Below are 26,164 nucleotides of genomic sequence, written 5' to 3'. Positions count from 1 at the left end.
TCCTTACATAGAGGGTGTTTAAAAAAAGATTTCATTCTGCACATTGAAAGACAGGCATCTAGCTTGTCTACCATTGCAGTGTTTACGTGAGTACCATCAAAAGTAACAGAAATTACTTCTACTCCAGCATCATATGTAAATTTCAATGCCTCCTTAAGTAGGTTTGACTTTTCAACAGCACCCAGGCCATTGACTAAAAAGTAGCCAATTGGAATTTTCCATGAACCATTAGCAGCAGTCAACATGAATGTTAATGCCTCATTTGCAACAGGCAGATTGTCATTGTCAAGATATGTGCCATAATCTATGTAACCAATAAACTTATTTCCACAAAATTCAACATGCTTCCTTATTGCAATCTCATCAAATGACGTGGCACAAAGTAATTTCTTACCTTTGCTAATGAGTTCCTGACTCTTTATTCTAAGCGCTATTGCTGCTTCTTTACTGAAACCAGGATCCCCATCAACAACACTGTACCATTTTCTTAATGTTCGTGGATGTGGCAGTTATGTTTTAAAATTTTTCTTTGCATAGCTATATGCCTTGCTACTGTAAAAATTGAGTGTTAGAGCAAAGGTCCGAAGAGCTGCTGGATACATATTTGCTTCTTTACCTTTACTGACACCTTGGAGCAACTCTGAAGTACCAGGTGGCAGCATCTGATAGCATAAAGCCACAATCGTTTAAGCATAAGTATTCCAACCTGCAATCAGTCATACATTTTAAAAATGACAGGAATTGTAAATATACTTGCCTTTAGTAAATTAGCCGGGGATTCATTTATAACACGATTATTTTCAAAATTATTTATCAAAGATTTCAAAGACAAGACTTTCTTCTTCATTCCACGAGATGACCGCTGCAAGTTCTTTAACTTTCTGGCTTTGATGCTAACCTGCCGTCTTGCTACATCTATCACTTTTTCTGCTATGCCAGGAGTACACAAATTGCTATTCGAAAAGTCCCCAATATACCTGAAACTTTTGTTTTTCGGGGTGTTCGTTTCCATATTGCATAACGTCACTGTAATTTAAACAAAACCGCGTGTTTTGAGGTATAATTTGTGGGCGAAGCATGTCCGAAATGGCACCTAACGTAACGTACTACGGTTCTATTCTAATACAATATTTTACTAACTCGCAGTTGTTACACACATTCTAACAACATTCAGACTTGCGGGCATTGGAAGCACATATTTCAGAAGATGAGGCATCATCTAACGAACGCCTTCTAGTGTGTGATTTACGGAGCTTAGGCCTCTTCGATTTCATATGCTCCGGAAAATCGAAAAGTGTCGGGATAGCGTCACTACTTAGCCAATTCCCTCCAGTCTTAGCCCTATAAAAACATCAGGTTTAAAAATGACAGACATTGTAAATACAAATTATAAATATAGATTGTAAATAATAACTAACCTATCAAAACATTTCTCCTCGAAGTGCTTCGAGCAAAGGCGCGTATGTGCAGATGGCTTAAAGTTTTTCCGCTTTAGGGCCTGTATCCAAAGCTGCCTTCGGTTTTCATCCTTGGGGAACCTATGAGTAGGAACGAAAAACAGTTTTACTTACTTCTGTAACCGAATTATCACAGATACTTTCCAAAATGTAGTATGAGTCTGACTTTACAGGCACCACTTTCAACACTTTAATTTACGTGATACTCTGTTTCAAGTGTAAAAAACATATAAAAGTTACTTCAGCAGATTTCAATAAACACATCTGCACTATCATAGAAACACTTACACGTGAAATGTAATGCCATTTCCCCCCGACAAAACGCTGAGTACAGCCATAAGCGCAACACGAAACAACCATGTTTTGCCAACATTCACGTGACTTCAGCCCAGAGATGTTGGAGCCACGAAAATGACGTCAGGGCCAGTCTATTATATTTATGGTCGAAGGTTTGTACACACATGATGTCACATGTCACACCATCATCACATTTTGGATGAAGCCGACATAAGGTATTGGTATATTCAGACACACTGTTAGGTAGTCAGGAACGTGTTGATCATCATGATGACGACTGCAGTTTATTCTTCCAAGTAATATGGATTATGAGGTGAGTATATGTGATCAGTCATGGCTTTGTTTAAAGGACCATCCTGCTGTTTGCTTGAAGTGATTGAGGAAAACACAAGTCAGTATTGTCAGACAGAGCATGAGCCTTCATCCTGCCAAATCTGAAGTCTGTGTCTTTAAAAAATGTGCTATTGTTTGTCATTTCATTATACCTAACATACAATGGTCTTGTGTTTTAAATACTTGGAACATGAAAGTATAATGATACAAAATTGAATACTTATCACTGCACTCATCACACACACAGTTGCAGATGACTTTAGGATTACCACCATGCTGCCTCTCTTCCATCTCCATTTCTTCCTGTCAGCCTGTTTGAAAAAAACTGAATTGGCATTCTCCCCTGATGAGTGAGATCTTGAGTTGAGAGTAGTGGCCAGACATTATTATGTACTTCCAATCTTGAAAAAGTGTAAATACTATGTGATAGAGATGTTGAAATTGTCACATTTTTATGAAACTCTACTCTGCTTTATCAAAATAATCTTTAATTGTCTAGACTGCATTATTTAAGACATAATCCTTGAATGCATTTTAAATGAAGTTATTTTAGTTATCTCTTTCATCTCACTGTATAAATTATTGTACAGTTTTAATCCCCGATAGAAAATGCTGTTTAGAGTTTTTTATTTGTTTTCCATTGGTAAATGTTAAGTTCAGACTGTTTGTGAAAAGTCGTATTTACTCTTATTTTTCATCTTACACACAATGGACTGGTAGATGAATTCACTTGGTGCAGTTAAGATACCCAGTGTTTTAAAATATTTCCTTACACAAATAATATTCTGCTCTAGTAACTATATGTTTGCTACATAGTTTGTAGACATCATCATTTATGTTTAATATGTCAGAATTGTCTTCCCTATTTAAGCTGACATTCATGTTCCTTGTTTCTTCATGTGCAGTTTCAATGCATTATTTAGCTACTGACCAGTCATAGACTTATTCATATGCCTTCTAAATTATGAATTCTGGTGCTTTATCAGTGACTATAGGCCTAAAGTTGCTGTTGCCATCAAAATTAATTTTCATTTCATATCTTATATTGTCTGAAAAGTTATTGATATAGATGAAGAATAGAATTGGTCTTAATCTACATCCCTGAGCAACAACGATGTCTGGTAATCATTTCACTAAAAATTTAGTTTCATCTTAAGTGTGGGCTGTCTCTATCTGTGGCACCCTGCTTATGACTGTAACCACTTATTAACCATTCCTCTTATACTTAATGATTCTAATTTGTTTATCATCATTTTATGGTTAATAGTGCCAAAACTTTGGACAGATCTAAAAATATGTCGGTAACAAAGTCATCCTTTTCAAGAGCTTCAGTACTACATTTGTAAACCCGTATTATTGCTGATAGTGTACTTCTGCTACCTTGGAAATCAAAATATGATTCTTTAAGAAGTCAGTGTGTCTTTTGTGATTCTTTTTTTTTTATGACGAGAGCAGAGAAACTACCTGATGATGTTTAGTATTTTCTGGATTACTTTTCTTTAGTAGGGGCACAATTCATTTTGCTACAGATAATCCAGAAAGATATCATTCTGAAAAGACTCATTTAATATTTTTCCTAATGGAGTTTCTATGCTGTCAATTCAGGTTTTCAGAAGAAAGATCAACACCTCTTCTAGGTGGGCTGTATTGTCATCCTAACTGCTTGCTCTGTTGTGGAATACAACATCATTGTGCTGGCACAAGAATCATTGTGGGTGCTACAGCTGCAGGTTCCCTGCAATAGCTGAAAAATAATCATTTATAAAATTTGTTAGCTCCTGTGGCTTTTATCTTAATCTACATCCATGTTTCATTTGTGTTATTGATCTTGTATCTTCCAGTTTTTTCAGCAAACAGTACCCTCTTAATATATTTGTGTAAATGTGATAATAATTTAGAAACTGTGGATTAGTATAGTGTTTTTGTAAAAGGTTTGTAGTTAAATTTTTGCAAAAAGCTAGTTAGTTGTCATTATGGTACATTTTCCAAGGCATAGAGGAAGACACTGTCTCTGCTCTAAATGTTTTAACATAAGCTGAGCAGCCCTCAGATCAATGCCTGTATTGGTGCTTTACCTCTGCACTTGGGGCAGTGAAGGCTGGATGAAATTCAACAAGGACAAAACCTCTGTCCTCATGACAGTTACTGACAAAAGAGTTGCATTGCCAGTCACTATTTAAAAAAGCTTTTAGTTGTGTGTTTCTTGTCTGTTTCTCAACACTAATTCAAAACCTGTAGGAACAAAAGGCTTATGAGGGAACCTCCCCATTGCACCCCCCACAGATTTAGTTATAAATTGACACAGTGGATAGGCCTTGAAAAACTGAACACAGATCAATCGAGAAAACAGGAAGAAGTTGTGTGGAACTATGAAAAAATAAGCAAAATATACAAACTGAGTAGTCCATGCGCAAGATAGGCAACATCAAGGACAATGTGAGCTGAGGAGCGCCGTGGTCCCTTGGTTAGAGTGAGCAGCTGCGGAAGGAGAGGTCCTTGGTTCGAGTCTTCCCTGTAGTGAAAATTTTACTTTCTGTATTTTCGCAAAGTTACGATCTGTCCGTTCATTCATTGACGTCTCTGTTCACTGTACTACGTTTAGTGTCTGTGTTTTGTGACCGCACCGCAAAACCGTGCGATTAGTAGATGAAAGGACGTGCCTCTCCAATAGGAACCGAAAACATTTGATCGCAAGGTCATAGGTCAACCGATTCCTCCACAGGAAAACACGTCTGATATATTCTATACGACACTGGTGATGGCATGTGCATGACATGACAGGAATATGTTGTCGACCCACCTAACTTGCGCACCTGGCGAATGAGTAAAAAGATTCTTCTACCTTGCCCGATTTAGGTTTTCTTGTGGACGTGATAATCACTCCCAAAAAAGTGATGAAAACATAAGAGTTTGTCACATAAACTGCAACAAATGAATGCAACAGTTTCACAGTCGCACAGTTTTCCCTGTGCTCTGTCGAAACATATGTTTTTTACGTTTTCAAATGTTTCCGTGTGTAGACTGTCAAATCTTGCATATGTCCAAGCAAATCTGAACATGTCCTGGGATTCTGGAGAGCGAAGTTGATTATGTGTGAGTGCCTGAACTTTGATAATTGTCTGAAAATAAAAAATTAAACTTTTCACTCGAGAGAAGACTTGAACCAAGGACCTCTCGCTCCGCAGCTGCTCACGCTAACCACGGGACCACGGCGCTCGTAAGCTCACATTCTCCTTGATGTTGCCTACCTTGCGCATGAACTACTCAGTTTGTATATTTTGCTTATTTTTTTCGTAGTTCCACACAACTTCTTCCTGCTTTCTCGATTGATCTGTGTTCAGTTTTTCAAGGCCTATCCCTGTGCCAACTTATAACTAAATCTGAGGGGGGTGCGATGGGGAGGTTCCCTTGTTAGTACAGCACCACTCGAGATGAAGTCCCACCTTCATTGCATTAATTGCTTAAAGCTTCGAGATATAGTGGGGGGGAGGGGGGGGGGGTGCGCCGTACACAATGATGTGACAGTCTACAGTAAACATTTTCAGGGCAGTTTCATGCCTTGCAAGGTGCTCCTACTTCCACAAACATTTCCACTTGCAGATGCTAGATGTAATGGGGTGGTTCAACTGCGTGATGAGCAAATGGAGGATTTGAAGTCACAGTGAAGTAAATTTCTGTTCTTGAGGAAGCTGAAGTTTTTAGCGCATTTATTGAAATAATTAGCAACATTTTATTTACATTTTGTGTTGGTGACTAATTGGATGAGGGGCAGGCTACAAATCCCAAGGTCTGTGGTTCAGTCATCTCTTTTTCTCTGTCACTTATTGCTTCTTCCACTTTGGCAATGATTTGTTAATATGGAAACTATGGAGTTCATATTTAACTGAATATACCTCCGTAACTTGTTGGGTAAGTCTGTTTAAAGGTCAGAGGAAGGTGGTGACATATTACCTCCAACAAGAACATGCCTAATAAAACACTATTGTACTCAACCTGACTTTCAGGTTGATGACAGCTTTACTTTAAAATGCGACATGGTCCATTCTGAGTAACAAAATATTATAAATTACAGTATTTTAACAAATTTGCTAAATGCTTCAGTTTTTCCGTAGTGGGAAAATGACTCTCCTACAACCTTAAATGATCGAAACAGGTATTCATTTAGTATAACAACATTTTACAGTGCGCAATTTTGTGGCGTATTTTTGATCTTGGTTAGTAAAAGACATAAACAGTATAGAAAATAAAAATGTGGGATAAACAACTATCAACATAAACATACAAAACTTTCTTAAAATGATGTCATTGGTGCTGTCTAAAACTGTGTCATTGGTGCTGTCTGAAACTGTTTGTCAAAGTTCCCCACAGAAAAAAAAAAAAATCGGTTGGTATGAGATCAGGCGAGCAACTGTGCCACCATGTCCTGTTCATTACTTTGGATGTGTCTCATTTAGTATTTGCCTTGATGCTGAATGAAAGTAGTAACTCAACTATCATGATGAAACCACATATTCTGACATAACATTAAGGGTATTTACAAGAACACCTACCAAAATTTCTTTAAGGATATTAACAAATGTGGCCAGTGAGAGGTCCTTTCAGTAGAACATGATCCAATGATCTACATCCTCATCTTACTCCACAAGTCACGTTATGGAGTGTGGTTAAGAGTACTTCTACAATGACAATTATTTCCCTCCTATTCCTGTTCAATTTGCGAATGGTGCATGCCTCCATATCAGCTCTGATTCTCTTATTTTCTTGGCATAGTCATTTTATGAGGCACATTTGGAAGGAAGTAGTACGTTAGCTGACTCTTCTTCGAACATACACTTTTGAAATTCCAATTCTAGGCCTCTCTGTGATTCACGATACCTCCCTTATATAGTCTGTTGCTGGAGTTTGTTGAACACTGTCGTTATGCAGTCACATTTTCTACACAACCTCATACTGGAAAGTACCACTTTGCATTGGATCTTTCCTATTTCTTTTATCGGTCCAATCCAGTAATGTTCCCAGATTGATGAGCAATACTCAAAAATCAAGCAAATGAGTGTTTTGAAAGCCACTTATTTCGGGGATTAATTACATTTCCTTAAGATTATTCCAGTGAATCTCAACCAGCCATCTGCTGTACACACAACTAGATTTATGTAGTCATGTCACTTTAGGCCATGCTGGACAGTTACTCTTAGTGATTTACCACCATTGTAATCAAACAATAATGCATCTCATAACCTGCTTATGTACAATAGTTTGCATTTATTTATGTGTAGGGTCAACAGCAGGTCTTCCTGCACTTCATGTTGCAATCTTCGTACAGGCATAGCATCATCCATGAACAGCCACAAAGAGTTTCTAACATTATCTGTTAGATCATTTATAGATATTGTACACAGTAATGACTCTACAACATTCTCAGTGGGTATCCTGAACTTACTTTTACCTCATTTGGTTTCACCCTGTTAAGAACATGTTAACTTGTATCTGTAAGGAAGTCCTGAATCTATTCACAGATCTGATCCATTACTTGGTAAGCTTATATTTTGTTCACTAAATGACAGTGCAAAACTCTATCAAGTGCCTTCCAAAAGTCAAGGAACATGACATTCACCTCAACACCATTATTTACGGTGCTCTGCAGCCTGTGGACATGTGGAGTGAGCTGAGTGAGACAATATCTTTATTTGCAGAATCCATGTTGATTTTTATAGCAGAGATTTTCATTGTCCAAAAAGGTCTTAATGTGTGTGCATAAAACATGTTCTATAATTCTACAACAGACTGATGTGAAATCACCAACAGCTAGGAAGGATTCTGTACCATCTCTTAATGCATAATGCTCAAATTTTCATGACCCTGGTCCGTGTATGCGCTTTCATTAGTAATCAGTATCATTTTTATGAAAGATCTTTCATCTTGTATGTACATCAACACGAATCTACAGAATTGCCCATTTTTATAATTCAGTTTCATGCAATTAGTAATGTAGACTGATGTGCAAAGGATGAAACTTACACTCGTGCAGTAGTTGAAGGATTCTCTGTCAGCAGAGTCAGGCTTTAGATGCAATATCTCACAAACTGCTTGGACTGCTATAGGTAGCTTGTTATGCCAATTATCTTTTGTTAGTAAATTTTTGAAGTGTTTATCTGTCCTTTATTGTGATATGAACTTCTGATTATGATGTAGTTTGACAGTTTCTTTGCCATTCCTACCAAATTCGCCATAAACTGAAAGAATATTGAGTGCTTCTCATACTTTTACAATCTACATACAAAGCAAACACTTCTGTGCACTCTTTCAGGTACCAGGCTGAGAGTTGTTCAGCAATGTTTCCACCTTCAGTGGAGGAGAGATGTATATTACTACCTGCCTTGATCCAAGTAAAGTATGCTCCTGATTATTCAGATATGCAGTCTCTGGTTTGTGGATTATCTGGGATTGTTTTAGCGGTTTTCAAAAACATAAAAACTTAAGGCTAAAGTATTGTGTTCATAAGTAGCGACAGTATTTTTGTTTATAGTACACTACTATGTATGTGGCTCATGTTTTACAGCTGGAAGACACTGCAAGCCCCACTCTCACTGTTGGATATCCCTGAAATATTTTTCCTTTGTTTCCCATTACATCATCTGGGAAATCAGTGATTCTACTCTTATAACATCTCCAACACTGATTCCCTGTGTGTATGTTTACCTGACATTCCTTTCAGTAGCTAAATGTCGGTTGTTTCTGGCAAGTGATGCATAACTGATGCTGTATACTTTCCTCACAGAGCTAATGGTAGGACACTTAGTAACTACTGTGCTATTATCTTCCCCCTTAATTTTCCAGAGAACAACAGAATTAGTGTGTAGCACTCAAAAAAGATTAATTTGATTACCAGTTGCATCTGCTAACCCAAGTGACTAAAGTTATTTATATGTAGTTTCTTAGTTGGCTTGAACCTATTGAGGTGACACACTTTTTTAGTGCACAGGAATCACATTTGAGAAGGCAGTGATTCAAATGCCTCTTCACCCATTCAGATTTAGGTTTTTCGTGGTTTCCCAAAATTGCAAATAGTTGCCAAAGGAACCAATACTATGGTTTTCTTTCACACACTTCCCCCAATCTGAGCTTGTGCTCTGTCTTTAATTACCTTACTGTTGCTGGGGAGTTAAACCATAATCTTCCTTCAGTTGACTAAAAAGAATGATTGTACATATGATTGATACTTACTCCAGTCTAACATTGGAGCTCTTTCTATGGACACACTATAAGATATTATTCGGTATCTGTGTGTGAATCAAGATCTATGTTTTTATGTGCTCTTCTAAATATCACCAATGCCTCAGTTCATATTTAAGAGAAATCAATGAGAAGTATGAAATTTTCTCTCATTATATTATCAGTTTCGACAGTGTGTGTTCTATGTAGTGCTTTAGTATATGAAAGTAACACTATCATATTCACCAATGCCTTAGTATGTAATTCACAGTGTACCATACTTTAATAAAAAAGTGTGTAATTATGATGCTGATCAGAACTCCACCTACATTCCCCCTTTTTATCTTATGTGACCCAGATTCTATATCAGATTTTAATTTTTCTAGAGCCTTGGAAACTCGCAGAAAGAGTATGAAAAATGGATAGTCCAATTCAGCCTCGGAAATCAATTGAGATACAAAGGAAATCTCATCAGATTGGTTCGGAGAGATGAACGCCGTTATTATGAAGATGTGTTGGATTATAGCAAACAAAATTTAATGCTATATCCTTACCATCTATCTGATGTTGTTGTAAAGGGGCTAAGAGTAACACCTTTCCAATACTACACGGCAATGATGGAGAGTATTATGGCACAGGAGAAGAGCTATGATTCTCTTCCTAACTTTACAGCTGCTGACTGTGAGTACTGTGTGAGATATTGAAGATTCTCATGACTACATCCGTGTACAAAATATTTTTAGTTTACTTGCTGCATCAAATCTGGGTAAAATCTTGAGCTTTCGACAAAATCCTCCGTGTTTGTGAGGAACTACTGACTTTCGTGGCTGTTGTTGTGGTGACAACATAGCTGTCTTGTGACTGGTCAGTGTACATCATCATTATGCCATGCTGCCAAGGATTGTATCCATGCCTATGCTGGTGATGTGTCTGCTGTCTTAGGAATGTGAACAGTTCATTACATTTCTCTGCATCTTGTCAGCATCGGGAACTCGCTTCCATGCACCGCTTAGTTTATAGTCGCTATCCTGGTTGAAGTCGTTTTCACACATTCTAAATTCTACAGCTTCTTTAATAACAGAATCCAAGTATGTAGAAGCATGGGACTAGATATTAGTTTTAGCAGACTTTATTCTTTGTTTATTTGTGAGACTCCTGATTTCTAAAGTTCTCATTTTTTGTTGTGTCTCTGATGTTCTGTGCAGTGGTGACTAAAGGTACTGATAGACTGACTGATGTAGTTGGTTCCGCACTCACAATCAGGTTTATAAAGTCCAGGGAACCTGAGATTGAGACAGTACTTGACTGAGCTCAGTTTTATCAGTATATTGACAACACATATATGGCCAGGCCACGTGGCACTGAAGCTCTGGAGCAGTTCATGTATCCAAACATCTTATTTGCTGTTGAGGCACAGAGAGAAAAAAGCTAGGATTTTTAGACATTTTGCTTCAACAAAAATCAGATGGACGGTTTGGCCACTGTGTCTACAAGAAGTCGGTGCACACTGATTTTTATTTAAGTATGCAGATTTTCCAGCACCCAGTCCAGAAGAGAGCAGTTTTAAGTGCTTTAATGTACAGGGTAGCCTAGGAGGAATGGTCAGTATTCAGGAATGTTACTGAACAAGTGCTTGTAGTTCTTAAGGTATGCATTTTAGAGCCCATGTTTATTAGATTTTTTTTTTGCATCAAATGATCATTCTGATGTATCCCTCAGTACTGTTCCTGGGTCAGCCTATATATAGTTGCAACTGTTAGTTACAAGGACTACTTGGATTCCAAGATTAATCATCTGAAGTATTTGTTCAGAAGAATGACTGTGGAGTACATATAGTGTTAATGCTCTCCAAGAAACAAAAACACGATAATGTTGCTCAATCACATGCCAAACTATCTATTTTGTTTCTTTCTTCTGCACTACTACATCTAGAAAAATAGATAGTGTCCTGAGAAGAAGAGGCGTAAGACATATTTTCGGACCACATAAGAAGGTAGAGGAGATGCTGTATCTAGTTAAGGACAATCTGAGTCTCAGGGTCGCTGATATTTGTAAGACTCCTTGTGGAAACTGAAGCAACTATATCAGTAAGTCTGTCCGTACTGTTATGTCAACCACTGTGCAGAACACCAAAGTTACATTAAAAATTGAGAACTTGAAAAATCAGCTGTTACTGAGCACCCTGTCTCAAGTCAACACAGAATAATGTTTTATGAAACTAAAATCAGCACTATGCTTCCATGTATTGGGATTCTGTTATTAAGGAAGCTGTAGAATGTAGAATATGCAAGAAAAATCCCAATGAGGAGAGCAGCTATGAAAGTAGTGGCGTATGGAAGTGAGCTCTCAATGCAGAGAAGACATAGAGAAAGGTGCTGAGTTCTTTGTTATTATGAGAGGAAGGGCACCATCAGCATAGGCATGCATGCAGTCTCTGGTAGCATGACGTAATGATGATGTGTGCCAACCAATCACAAGCCGTCTATGCGCTATATGTGATATTGACAACAACAGCCACAAAATTCTATACTTTCTGGCAAAGACTTTGTAAGATTTTGTTAAAAGCTTGAGCTATTACCCAGACTTGATGCAATAAGTAAACCAAGAAAGTTTTATACACTGTATAACTCTCTTCATAACTATGTGGAAACATAATTATTAAAAGTAAAATTGTATTTTCTTTTGTCAGTGTTATGTTAGAATAGTCAACAACATTTTTATTACTGAGAATGCAAATGACTTTCTTTGTTAAGTCATGAGTGCTGTATTCGAAAGTGAAATCAATTTTTAGTTATATGGCTTAGTTTTCATGACGTGTTATCCACTATTTATTGTATTCCTTGGAAACACCATGTATTGGATATTCTTCTGTAGCTTGACTTAAATATTCTTCGGATTTAAGTGTTAGCAAATTTTCAAAATAATCGAAATATGTACAGGAGTTGTCGTATATGGCCCTCAGTTCAGAAAATTACCTCCAGAAAAGAAGACAGTTTTATCGTACTGTGGGTGAACTTTGCTTGAACATGTGAATAACATTGTGTGTGTGTTTTTTTTTTTTTTTTTTTTTACCCCCTTAAATGTCTCGGCATGAGAGTTCTGATAATTGTTGGAAGTGACTGCTTGTTCTAAATTTATGAAGGTTTGGGTTTTGTGCTAATTCAGAATAAATGGGTCATACTTGTGAAAATAAGATATTATTTTATATGTCTTTAGAGAGTTAATGCTGAAATCACAAAAATAGAAACATTATTCTCTTGTAAAGAAGAATTTTATTTTGGGTGTAAGATTGCCAACTAGAAAGAGAACTGCCTTCTCCCACCTATGATATTCCTCATGTACTACACTCTGGACTGGCTGGTCTGGGAGATCCCATCACATTGCCTACCAGCTATGCTATATATTGTTCTTATAACTGGAAAAAAACCTTTGGATGGCAGTGTTATTTGCTAAACCTCAGGAAGATATTGTTTTTTTTTCTATTTCAGAAACAGAAAAAATACTTTAAAGTATTAATTCATGTGTGAAACCACAATCATATTTTGTGTGTGTGTGTGTGTGTGTGTGTGTGTGTGTGTGTGTGTGTGTGTTTGCAGTTATAATATATCAACTTTATTATTTCAGCTTTCATGCTGTAATGGAGATTATTCTGTATACCCTGTCATAATAAATTTTGAATTAAGTCCAATATCTTCTGCAGAGGGAAATTGGAAACTGATTATTCATTGTAAAATGGCATCATCCGGACAGAAGCTTTAGAATCTTCTTGGTGTTTATCATTTGTATATTTCTGTCAGTTTTGTTCGCAATTTTGATTACAATTCTTTCATAAATGTGCCAGCTTTTTAATTATTCAGATGGACTCTTTCTTACGAGTGTGGACTTTCCTTCTTACTGAACAAAATTCGACAATTGAAAATAATACCCTTAGATTGCAGAAGATAATGGGAGAAAGTTATAATAAATAATAAAACATTCATTGTAATAGTCTTTCATTATTTTTAAGAGGCACAAAAAAATCTCTAGAAAATTAGGCATCTTGAAGGAGAAGAAAATTGAGAGCAACAACAAACCATCCAGGGAGAGGATATCTGCATTATAAAATCCATCAGATAAACTGAATTTTTGACAGACACTTAAATAAAAGAAAGTACATCACACCACCACCCTCCTTGCCCCCTCCCCCTTCCTACCACACACACACACACACACACACACACACACACACACACAGAGAGAGAGAGAGAGAGAGAGAGAGAGAGAGAGAGAGAGAGAGAGAGAGAGAGAGAGTTCTTAAGAAAATGTATCTCATATTTCCAGATACAAATCTTAAAATACTTCTTAAATATTGTATGCTGACTGACATATTGATGGCTAAAGTTTCATTAAGATGTCTGGCTTAGTATTTAGTATACCGTCTCACCTGCACTTCAGTTTATTGACAACCAGTTCTGAGAACAAACACCCACTATCTGGTTTCAAACTGTGATGAAGTTATATTCTGATCGCTTGATATTGCTCTGTGCACCCATGGAAAATATTAGCAACATATGGCTTGCCTAAGGAGGAGTTACAATTTCATATCAGCGGTACTTTCCATTGAACTAAATTATTCAAATTGGAATAATGGGCATGTATGAAATTGATAAATATAACTTGCAGCTGCCTATGGCCACACTGATGTAGATGATGAATACAGGACTCATTATACAGTAACTACCTGCACTGATTACCCAATTCAAGATGGACCATAGCCAAGCTTCATTGCCTTTTTATTCATTGGCGCCAAGCTACTCTAGCCAACATGTCAGTTTATCAGTTACTTGCTGATTGTAACTCCTGCTGTTGTGAACACACTGTAGCATTTGGATGAAAAAACTTGGCCTGAAGATGTCCTGAAAATATTTTACTCATCTGCATCAACATTTTTGCCCTCCAACTCACTATATAGGGGAAGTTTTCATTGTGCAGCAGTGTAAATGCTTGGGTTGTTAAATAACTAGCTTCATATATAATCAGAGATGTTTTCACAAACATCTGCAGAACCTGCACACCATGGAAATATCTATCAGTTAGTGTGGAATACACATACCATCTTTTCTCTGGTCATTCAAATTTACATGAAATTCCAACAATCCATCTACACAGTCCTTTGAAACTTGGCCATCTGTTGCCAATCTGTGGGACGGATGCATTAGTAACTCAGGATCACAAAAATCCTATGGCCACACTGATGTAGAAGATAAATGCAAGACTCATTATACAGTAATTACCATGCACCGATTACCTAATTCGAGATGGACCATATCCAAGCTTTTTGTTGCTTTTGGATTTGTTGGTGCCAAGCTACTCTAGCTAGCATGTCAGCAGCATTCTTCAGGTAAATGGTTACGACATATAACATTAACATAATGTGACTATTGATGTTAACAAAGTTACTTTTTAAAATTTTGATTTACATTAAGGAGGCCTCTGGTTGTATTGTGTGGTTGATCTGTAAATACATATATCTGCAATGATGTGATGTTATTGCGAGATTTCAAAGTGCATCTGATGTTTGAAGATTAGCTGAATGTAGTGTTATGTGAAACATGATATGAAAAAATAGCTAAAAATGTGCAACTCTCAGAGTATCAAATAAATACATTCAGAACAGTTGCAGGGAAACAAGAAAAAATGCGTCTAAATAACAAAGTATTAACATTATGACCATTTGCAGAACATATCTTTCACCTTCATTAGAACACAGAGAAACACTACTGCCAAAATGGCAAATGATTATTGTATAATAGCATTAACATTCTCTTTGTTCTGTTTATATAAGCACAACATGGAGAAATATTGCCTAAATGCCTCAGCTTGAGATGTAATTTTTCTGGTCTCTTCTTCACAGTCTCTATCAAAGCAGTAGCTGGGAGCCAGCAGGCTATCCTGGGTTACCAACTAATTCCTGGCTATGGGAAATGTGCAAGCTTAATTTTGTAAGATAATTGACAGCTTTCTTTCTCTGTTGCCCAGTTTCACGGTATTTGAAATTTCAGTAACTCATTTGATTGAACCAGTGATGTTCCTTCTACAGTTTCAGTATTCCTTGTTAATCCAAACTGTCATGAACAAGAGTAGTGCTGTACAATAGGTTATAACAGCTACTACAATTTCAAATGTAGCATGTGGCAACTCAGAAGTAGAAGATAAAAAAAACCTTCTATAATAATAATAATAATAATAATAATAATAATAATAATAATAATAATAATAATAACGTAGTTTTAGAATGAGGGCATTATCTAAATGGGGTGAAAGAGACAATTACAATCTCCTTCTGCAGTGCTGATGAACGTCTGTTTATCAGACTAATTATTAAAGTGCTGCATACACAAGACGTTGAAAGCTCAATTAACTGTCATGTTAATGCAAGTTCTTGAGTCTAGGAACTTAATTGCTGCTTCCGTTCTGAAAATACTCTTCAGTTCAGGCGTTTCTGGTGCTATTCATTTGGAAGTCAGAAGGTCCTATGCAGACAGCTTCTCATAAGTCTTTTTCAGTACCAAGAGGATTCTCGTTACTGTATAAATGTAAAGCAACTTATAAATAACTCGTAGATAGATACGATGGAATAGAGTCATGATCTTTGGTGTGACGTCATAAGCGAGTGACTGCGTGTGAGATCTCTCTCTAAGTTTTCATATATTTTTAGGTTTCAGATACATATTTTAACGGTTTTTGTGATAATATTTACTATATAAGTGACATATTAGTGGTTTCTTCATTCACCTCTGCCTTTCCTGTGTTGTGACCTGATATTTGTGAGTGTTTCGTATCGAGCAACTTAACCTCTTGCCTGTGTTTACATTCCGCGCTGACCAATTGCAGCTGTAGCGGCGCATCGAAAGCTAAGCACTAATTAATTGTTTGTGTATAGTGGTTTATTTAGGAACTTTAGTAGTCTTCAACTGGTGTTCTTGGTGTTTTCTGGTGAAATAATTTCAGAAGAACCTTTTGGGAACTGTTTTCAGCTTCGTTACTGTGTCATTAGACGTTTGATTCTCTTTCTGTATTAATCTTTTGTTATATTCACATTTGTTGTTGATTAATACTGTTAATAATAGTAGTTACTTACCTTGTAGAGTAAGTTTGTGATTATTGTAGTCAGGTTTTTAACATCATCTTATTGTAGTAGCGAAACTTAGAAAAAGTAAAATTTTACCATAAGTGAGAAGTGTGGGCTTTGCCGTAGGTTCGTGACTAGTGGATTGCGGTGTGAGACTTGTTCGAAGTATTTTCAATGGGGGGAATGCAGTGGGGAAGCCAGTGGGCATTCTGGCGAGATCCTCTCCTGGAACTGCAGGTTATGTAGCAAGAGTAAGTTGATAGAGGAGCAGGAGCGTAAGATCTGTGCCCTTCAGGTGCAGTTGAAAAACGCACAGGAGGAGCTAGATAGGATGAAGAGGGAGAAGGGAGTTGGGGAATGGGAGCTGGCTGTTGGCAAGAGATCTGCTAGGAGAAGAAGATTTTCAGATAGTTTTACTATTGGTGTTTACAATAGATATGACCAACTGTCAGAGTCTAGTTGAGAGGAATCTCTAGTAGCTGTAATTGTAGGAAGTATGCAGCAGACCTCAGTAGTTACTGTGCCTAGAACAGTTGCAAAGTCGAAGAGGAAGAAGAAGGTTCTGCTGTTAGGTAGTTCTCATGGCAGAGGTGTAGGCCAGCAGTTGCAGGAAGTGCTGGGTAGTGAGTACCAGGTCACCAGCATTGTGAAGCCTAATGCAGTGTTGGCTCAGGTGACTGTTAACATAGGGGGGTTATGTAGGGATTTTACTAAAGAGGATCAGGTAGTGATTGTGGGTGGGGCTGGTAATAGTATTGGTAGGGATGGGGAGTATAACATAGATGGTGACCTGGAAAAGATAGCCACTCAGACTGGCAACACAAATGTGCATTTCGTGGAACTGTTTCAGCGTCACGATCGGCCTCATCTTAATACAGCCGTCAGGCGTAATAACATGAGACTTGGGGGTGCGCTGATGACAGAAAGCATGGGTCACATTTCAGTGGTGTCGGTGGAGTCTATCGGCAGGACGGGTTTCACTAGACATGGCCTGCAGCTCAACAGGTATGGGAAGGGGAGGTTGGCAAAGCTTATAGGTGACAGCATAGGTGGGGTTGGTGGGATCACTCATGGGGAAAATTCCATTAGTAGTGGATGTTAGAGCTGCACCTTTTTTAGATTGAAGTCAGCTGATAGGTATTCCTGCTTAAGGGAAGTCTCTCTAACAAGGCAATCACTTTTGACAAAGCTTAGGTATCCGAGTAATGAGAGAATTAGTATATTTCATCAAAATATACAAGGTATTAGAGATAAAGTTAGTGAACTGCTTATGGATGTTGACTCTGAAATTATTGGTATATCTGAAAACTTCTTAAATAAGGAGATACTTCAGAGGCTTCCTTTACCAGGATACAGTTTGGCTGGCAGCTTTTTGAGGAGCTCTTTGCGGTGTGGGGGAGTAGCCATGTATGTGAAAAACGGCATCCCATTTGAGTCAATTGATGTTTCAAAGTACTGCACTGAAAGGTGTTTGAATGTTGTGCAGGTGTGGTTAAATTTAACGGAGCTGTTGTTATTTATAGATCCCCAGACTCCAATTTCACAACATTTTTGTTAAAGCTAGAGGAGGTTCTTGGTTTACTTTATAGGAAATAAAAAAAGTTAGTTATATGTGGTGACTTCAATATTAATTGTATAAGTGATTGTGCAAGGAAGAGGATGCTGGTAGACCTGTTTAATTCATATAATCTTATGCAAACCGTATTCTTTCCAATGAGAGTGCAAGGGAACAGTAGAACAACCATAGACAACATTTTTGTTCATTCCTCATTACTAGAAGGGCATTCTGTTAGCAAAAAGGTGAATGGCCTTTCAGATCATGATGCACAAATTTTAACTTCACAAGATTTTTGTGCTGCATCACGTGTTAAATATAGTCATCAGCTGTTCAGGAAAGCTGATCCAGTTGCTGTAGAGACCTTCGTAAACCTTATCAAGGGACAAGAGTTGCAAGATGTTTATAGTGCTGATACAGTAGACGATAAATATAATGCTTTCCTCAAGACTTTTCTCATGCTCTTTGAAAGTTGCTTTCCGTTAGAACGTTTAAAACAGGGTACTAGCACAAACAGGCAGCCTGGGTGGCTGACTAGAGGGATAAGAATATCTTGTAGAACAAAGTGGGAATTATATGAAAATGTTAGAAACAGTCAAAATCTAAATGCAGCAGCCCATTACAAACAGTATTGTAAGGTGCTTAAAAATGTTATTAGGAAGGCAAAAAGTATGTGGTATGCAGATAGCATAGCTAAGTCTCAGGATAAAATTAAAACCATATGGTCAGTTGTAAAGGAAGTTGCTGGTCTGCAGAGACAGGTCGAGGATATAGAATCAGTGCGTAGTGGGAATGTCCGTGTTACTGATAAGTCACATATGTGTACAGTATTTAATAATCACTTTCTGAATATAGCAGGTGAACTAAATAGAAACCTAGTCCCAACAGGGAATCATATACCGCTCTTAGAAAAAAGTGTTCCGAGACTGTTACCTGAAATGCTCCTCCATGATACTGACAAGAGATGGATTGAGTTAATAATTAAATCACTAAAGACCAAGAACTCTCATGGATATGACGGGGTATCTAGCAGAATACTGAAGTATTGTTCTATGTATGTTAGCCCAGTACTTAGCCATATCTGTAACTTTTCCTTTAGGAGTGGTCGGTTTCCTGACCGATTAAAGTACTCAGTAGTGAAGCCACTTTATAAAAAGGGAGACAGGGATAATGTTGACAATTTTAGACCTATTTCTATGCCATCAGTGTTTGCTAAAGTTATTGAGAAGGTTGTATATACAAGGTTACTGGAGCATTTAAATTCACGTAATTTGCTGTCAAATGTACAGTTTGGTTTTAGAAATGATTTACAACTGAAAATGCTATATTCTCATTTCTCTATGAGGTTTTGGACAGATTAAATAAAAGGTTGCGAACGCTAGGTGTTTTCTTTGATTTAACAAAGGCTTTTGACTGTGTTGACCACAAAATATTATTGCAGAAGTTGGACCATTATGGAGTAAGGGGAGTAGCTTACAATTGGTTCGCCTCTTACTTTAAGAACAGAAAGCAGAGGGTAATTCTCCGCAATATTGAGAGTGGTAGTGATGTTCAGTCCCAATGGGGCACTGTTAAGTGGGGCGTTTCCCAAGGGTCGGTGCTGGGGCCACTGCTGTTTCTTATTTAAATAAATGATATACCTTCTAGTATTACAGGTGATTCAAAAATATTTCTGTTTGCTGATGACACCAGCTTGATAGTGAAGGATCTTGTGTGTAATGTTGAAACAGTAACAAATAATGTAGTTCATGAAGTAAGTTCGTGGCTTGTGGAAAATAATTTGATGCTAAATCACAGTAGGACTCAGTTTTTACAGTTTCTAACTCACAATTCAACAAGAACCGATATTTTGATCAGACAGAATAGGCATATTATAAGCGAGACGGAACAGTTCAAGTTCCTAGGCGTTCGGATAGATAGTAAGCTGTTGTGGAAAGCCCATGTCCAGGATCTTGTTCAGAAGCTAAATGCTGCTTTATTTACCATTAGAACAGTATCTGAAATAAGTGACACTTCAACACGAAAATTAGTCTACTTCGCATATTTTCATACGCTTATGTCGTATGATATTATTTTTTGGGGTAATTCTTCTGATTAAAAAAGGGTATTTTTGGCTCAAAAACGGGCTGTTTGAACTATATGTGGTGTAAGTTCGAGAATGTCTTGTCGACCCCTATTCAAAAATCTGGGAATTCTGTCATTGCCCTCACAGTATATATTTTCTTTAATGTCATTTGTTGTTAGCAGTATTAGCCTATTCCCAAGAGTTAGCAGCTTTCACTCAGTTAATACTAGGCAGAAATCAAATCTGTATGTAGAATGCACTTCCATGGCTCTTGTGCAGAAAGGAGTGCAGTATTCTGCTGCATCCATTTTCAATAAGCTACCACAACAACTCAAAAATCTTAGCAGTAACCCAAACTCTTTTAAGTCTAAACTGAAGAGTTTCCTCATGGCTCACTCCTATTCTGTCGAGGAGCTCCTGGAAGAGCTAAAAAATTAAGCAAATTCCAGTGTTACATTGTTGATTTTCTTCATTTAAACTTACGACTTGTCACATGAATATGTTTTTTTATATTTCATTTTATCTGTTTCTAATATCGTGTTATAATTTCATGTATTGACTCGTTCCATGACCATGGAGACTTCTCCTTAATTTGGTCCCACGGGACAATAAATAAATAAATAAAAATAAATAAGATGGTGAGATATGTCCAGGAGGAGCATGTCCTAAATCGTGTTCACCCATCTTGATTAATGTTTTCCATGGTTTCCCTGTATCTGAGTATATGCTGGGAAGGTTCTTTTTTAAAAAAAAACATGTCTTATTTTTTCCCCCTTTTCTGGTACACCTGCACTTAGGCTTTGTCACTACTGACTTCGATGTTGATGAAGTGCTACTGTTACTTTCATTCCTTTCTGAACCAGTTCCTCTTTGAGTGGTAGCCACTGTTTATACTGTATACAGGATTTCTTGATAAACTATTCTCCATTTCAGAGTTGAAAGAGCAGTCTTAAAAGGGTTTCTGTTGGAGGCTGGTCCTGTTTGTGGACTACTGAACTAGTGTGTGTCACTGCTGAATGAATGTCACTTGAAGCAGATTCTTATGAGGATAGAGTAATGGTTCATTGAGTTAAACGTCAGTGCATTTTTGTGTGTTTTTTAAAAAATTGCCACAGTTATCACCAGTTTTTAATTAAAAAAAAAAAAGTACCATAAGATTTCTTGCTTTCTGGCAGGATACGAACATTATTTGATTGCCACATTTGAGGATATTACTGTAAAGAGTCGCAGGGCACTATCTTTAAATGCCACAAAGGTAGAGCTTGAGAGACAGATGAGTTATGCCTGTTACAATTGTTTCAAACGATTATGTGGTTTTGTCATACACATCATGGGACATTTAGGATAGAAGGGATAGTTGTGTGTTGGTGAGACTGGAATTTGTCTTCTTTGTGTGCCCTGATATGCACTTCAAGTGTGCAAAGTATGACAGGATAATGTAGTGGTGGTACTCAGAAAGTGGGAGTTTAACTAGATGGTTATTTTTGTGAAGAGGAGAATGTTCAGTATGATGTATTTTGTGTAGTCAAGTGTGCAATATTTCATTAAGACACAAATATTGTTGCATGTGTGTGGAAAATTATTAAAACATTTGTTGTTGCAATCTAGTTGGAATCTTAGTAACAGTAGCATAAAATTCCCAACTTCCTTCTCTCTTGCTGCATCCTGCTGTCGTTTCTAGTTTTATTCACTAAAACTGTCGTCTCATTGTCTGCTGGTATGCTTGTGCTTGAGCTTGCGAAATTCTCTATTGGAAGTGCTTCATCAGTCATCTTGCCTCCCTACTTTTCATGTTTTGCTTATCTTTGATAACCCAGAGCTAGTATAGGAATTGTTTCAGTGAGAGTACTGTGCTGCTATGGCATTCTACTGTCCATTATAAGCAGTTATGCTGTTGAAATGACTGGTTCATTTGTGACTTCCAAGAGTATTAGCATACTATTGTGATATCCTGGCCTAGCCGTTGTGAAAATCTCATCACAGCAGTGCTGACCACAGAGTAATGCCCATCTTGTCACCTGATTAATGCTCGATCCACACTATAAACCTAGCATCACAGCGGCTCTGTCTTCACTGTGCTCTTGTCTCATTCTCACTTCACGTTGTTGTTTTGGCCACATGACTCATAGACCTTCAGTTTTCACTCTTGGATAACTCATTTGGGCTTGTTATTTGACCATGCTGTCTCTGTTGCACATGTTCCTCTTGTTGTTATCCTCCTGTTCACAATTGGCAACTTGCCAGTCAGCCAGTTTCTGTGGATTCTTGAGTCATTCCCATCTTGTCAGACTCAGATCACTGTAGCAGCATTTCGTGGACACCAATCTTGTACAGCTCATTTAACAACAGCAGCAGCAGCAGTCCTTTCACTGGCAATTTCAACAACAACAACAACAAAGTACCAGGAGCAGCAGCAGCAGCAGCAAACTGAATTGCTCCATCAGAAAATTCAACTTTTGAAGGAGCAGCTGCATGTTCCAGGGTACCCATCACATGTAGGCAGTGGTCACTTTTCAGATGGACAGCCACTCACCAGTGTTTCCACCTTTTACAGTGCCAAAGAGGATTGGTACATGTATGTGGAGTGGCTGCAACAGTACTTCACTTCCTGAGGGGTCTCTTACGATGCCCTCCAATGATTGCTCTTCCTTTCTTGGGCTTACTTCAAGATGTTTTTCTTACTGAAGAAGGTGGCTGCCTTCTCAAATCCAGTCACACTCACTTTCAGGGAGATGCATCTGTTGCTTTTGATTATTATCTGCAATATTTCCATGTGGTCACATTTGACTCAAGTTTGATCTGTGCCACAAACAACCTTGTCAGTCATATGACTCATGGGTGACTGACTGAATGCCTCATGGCTTGACCACAATTAGCAGCAGTCTAGCTGCCACATCGTGCCATGTGGGGGAGGAGGACCAGAAGGGGTGAAATACTTGTGAAAATTTTCTCTGATGAAGGTGTTGCGATTCATCGACTTATGATGTGTTGATGGCCTCTGAACAGTCAGTCACACCCTGTCATTGTGATCTTCCATCTTGTCCTGACTGCTTCGCAGCACATCTGTGAGTGGGCTGTCCAGATAGTTGAATGCACTGCACCTGCTGTAGCAAAGATGGACATCTCCGACTGGTCTACCATAAGCTTCAGGCCACTCATTCTCCAATCTACACTTGGGTCAAGGGTGGTGTGTGAACTTCAGGCTGGTCTTGCCAAGGGTGATCCTCATTCTGCCAAGTTGTTTATTGACCTCACAGTTATCAGTTTAAAATGTCCATTTCTAGGTGGACATTGGAGCTACCGTTTTGTTGGTGAACCTGCAAACATATGCTCGTCTGAGTTGGTCCCAGCCTCTTATACATTGGTCATGTGTGGTTTATTTATTTATTTATATATTTATTGTTCTGGGGGACCAAATTAAACAGAAGTCTCCATGGTCATGGAACGAGTCAATACATGAAATTATAACACAATAGTAGAAACAGATAAAATGAAATATAAGAAACATATTCAGGTGACAAGTCATAAGTTTAAATAAAGAAAATCAACAGTGTAACACTGAAATTTGCTTAATTTTTCAGTTCTTCCAGGAGCTCCTCGACAGAATAGAAGGAGTGAGCCATGAGGAAACTCTTCAGTTTAGACTTAACAAGAGGTTCTCAAACTTACACCACATATAGCTCGAACAGCCCGTTTTTGAGCCAAAAATACCCTTTTTGAATCAGAAGAATTACCCCAAAAAATAATACCAAATGACATAAGCATATGAAAATATGCAAAGTAGACTACTTTTCGTGTTGAACTGTCACTTATTTCAGATACTGTTCTAATGGTAAATAAGGCAGCACTTAGTTTCTGAACAAGATCCAGAACATGGGCTTTCCACAACAGCTTACATTCTGTCTGATCAAAGTATCGGTTCTTGTTGAATTGTGAGTTAGAAACTGTAAAAACTGAGTCTTACTGTGATTTAGCATCGAATTATTTTCCACAAGCCACGAACTTATTTCATGAACTACATTATTTGATACTGTTTCAATATTACCCACAAGACCCTTCACTACCAAGCTGGTGTCATCAGAAAACAGAAATATTTTTGAATCACCTGTAATGCTAGAAGGCATATCATTTATATAAATAAGAAACAGCAGTGGCCCCAGCACCGACCCTTGGGAAACGCCCCACTTAACAGTGCCCCATTGGGACTGAACATCACTACCACTCTCAATATTGCGGAGAATTACCCTCTGCTTTCTGTTCTTAAAGTAAGAGGCGAACCAATTGTAAGCTACTCCCCTTACTCCATAATGGTCCAACTTCTGCAATAATATTTTGTGGTCAACACAGTCAAAAGCCTTTGTTAAATCAAAGAAAACACCTAGCGTTCGCAACCTTTTATTTAATCCGTCCAAAACCTCACAGAGAAAAGAGAATATAGCATTTTCAGTTGTAAATCATTTCTAAAACCAAACTGTACATTTGACAGCAAATTACGTGAATTTAAATGCTCCAGTAACCTTGTATATACAACCTTCTCAATAACTTTAGCAAACACTGATGGCATAGAAATAGGTCTAAAATTGTCAACATTATCCCTGTCTCCCTTTTTATAAAGTGGCTTCACTACTGAGTACTTTAATCGGTCAGGAAACCGACCACTCCTAAAGGAAAAGTTACAGATATGGCTAAGTACTGGGCTAACATACATAGAACAATACTTCAGTATTCTGCTAGATACCCCGTCATATCCATGAGAGTTCTTGGTCTTTAGTGATTTAATTATTAACTCAATCCATCTCTTGTCAGTATCATGGAGGAGCATTTCAGGTAACAGTCTCGGAACACTTTTTTCTAAGAGCGGTATATGATTCCCTGTTGGGACTAGGTTTCTATTTAGTTCACCTGCTATATTCAGAAAGTGATTATTAAATACTGTACACATATGTGACTTATCAGTAACACGGACATTCCCACTACGCACTGATTCTATATCCTCGACCTGTCTCTGCAGACCAGCAACTTCCTTTACAACTGACCATATGGTTTTAATTTTATCCTGAGACTTAGCTATTCTATCCGAATACCCCATACTTTTTGCCTTCCTAATAACATTTTTAAGCACCTTACAGTACTGTTTGTAATGGGCTGCTGCATTTAGATTTTGACTGTTTCTAACGTTTTCATATAATTCCCACTTTGTTCTACAAGATATTCTTAACCCTCTAGTCAACCACCCAGGCTGCCTGTTAGTGCTAGTGCCCTGTTTTGAACATTCTAATGGAAAGCAACTTTCAAAGAGCGCAAGAAAAGTCTTGAGGAAAGCATTATATTTATCGTCTACTGTATCAGCACTATAAACATCTTGCAACTCTTGTTCCTTGATAAGGTTTACGAAGGTCTCTACAGCAACTGGATCAGCTTTCCTAAACAGTTGATAACTATATTTAACAAGTGTTGCAGCACAAAAACCTTTTAGAGTTAAAATTTGTGCATCATGATCTGAAAGGACATTCACCTTTTTGCAAACAGAATTCCATTCTAGTAATAAGGAATGAACAAAGATGTTGTCTATGGTTGTTCTACTGTTCCCTTGCACTCTCATTGGAAAGAATACGGTTTGTATAAGATTATATGAATTGAGGAGGTCTACCAGCATCCTTTTTCTTGCACAATCACTTATACAATTAATATTGAAGTCACCACATATAACTAACTTTATGTATTTCCTATAAAGTGAACCAAGAACCTCCTCTAGCTTTAGCAAAAATGTTGTGAAATCGGAGTCTGGGGATCTATAAATAATAACAGTTAGAAGTTCAGCTCCACTAAATTTAACCACGTCTGCACAGCATTCAAACACCTTTTCAGTGCAGTACTTTGAAACATCAATTGACTCAAATGGGATGCCAGTTTTCACATACATGGCTACTCCCCCACACTGCAAAGAGCTCCTAGAAAAGCTGTCAGCCAACCTGTATCCTGGTAAAGGAAGCCTCTGAACTATCTCCTTATTTAAGAAGTGTTCAGATATACCAATAATTTCAGAGTCAACATCCATAAGCAGTTCACTAACTTCATCTCTAATACCTTGCAGCCGGCCACGGTGGCCGTGCGGTTCTAGGCGCTGCAGTCCG

At 37.8% G+C, this 26,164-nt stretch overlaps 1 protein-coding gene across 1 annotated transcript in view; it reads left to right on the top strand.

The window, feature by feature from the left end:
* LOC124721823 (protein FAM91A1) overlaps positions 1–26,164 on the top strand; it is a 163,912-nt gene that overhangs the window by 5,409 nt on the left and 132,339 nt on the right. Inside the window, exon 2 of the mRNA XM_047246944.1 lies at positions 9,686–9,980. Coding sequence (XP_047102900.1) covers positions 9,686–9,980 — 295 coding nt within the window. The remainder of the gene's footprint in view (positions 1–9,685; positions 9,981–26,164) is intronic.

Source organism: Schistocerca piceifrons, chromosome X, assembly GCF_021461385.2.
Source record: "Schistocerca piceifrons isolate TAMUIC-IGC-003096 chromosome X, iqSchPice1.1, whole genome shotgun sequence".
In the NCBI taxonomy this organism is placed as follows: domain Eukaryota; kingdom Metazoa; phylum Arthropoda; class Insecta; order Orthoptera; family Acrididae; genus Schistocerca; species Schistocerca piceifrons.
Note: the sequence above shows the minus strand (reverse complement) of the source record. Positions and strands in the feature narration are given on the sequence as shown.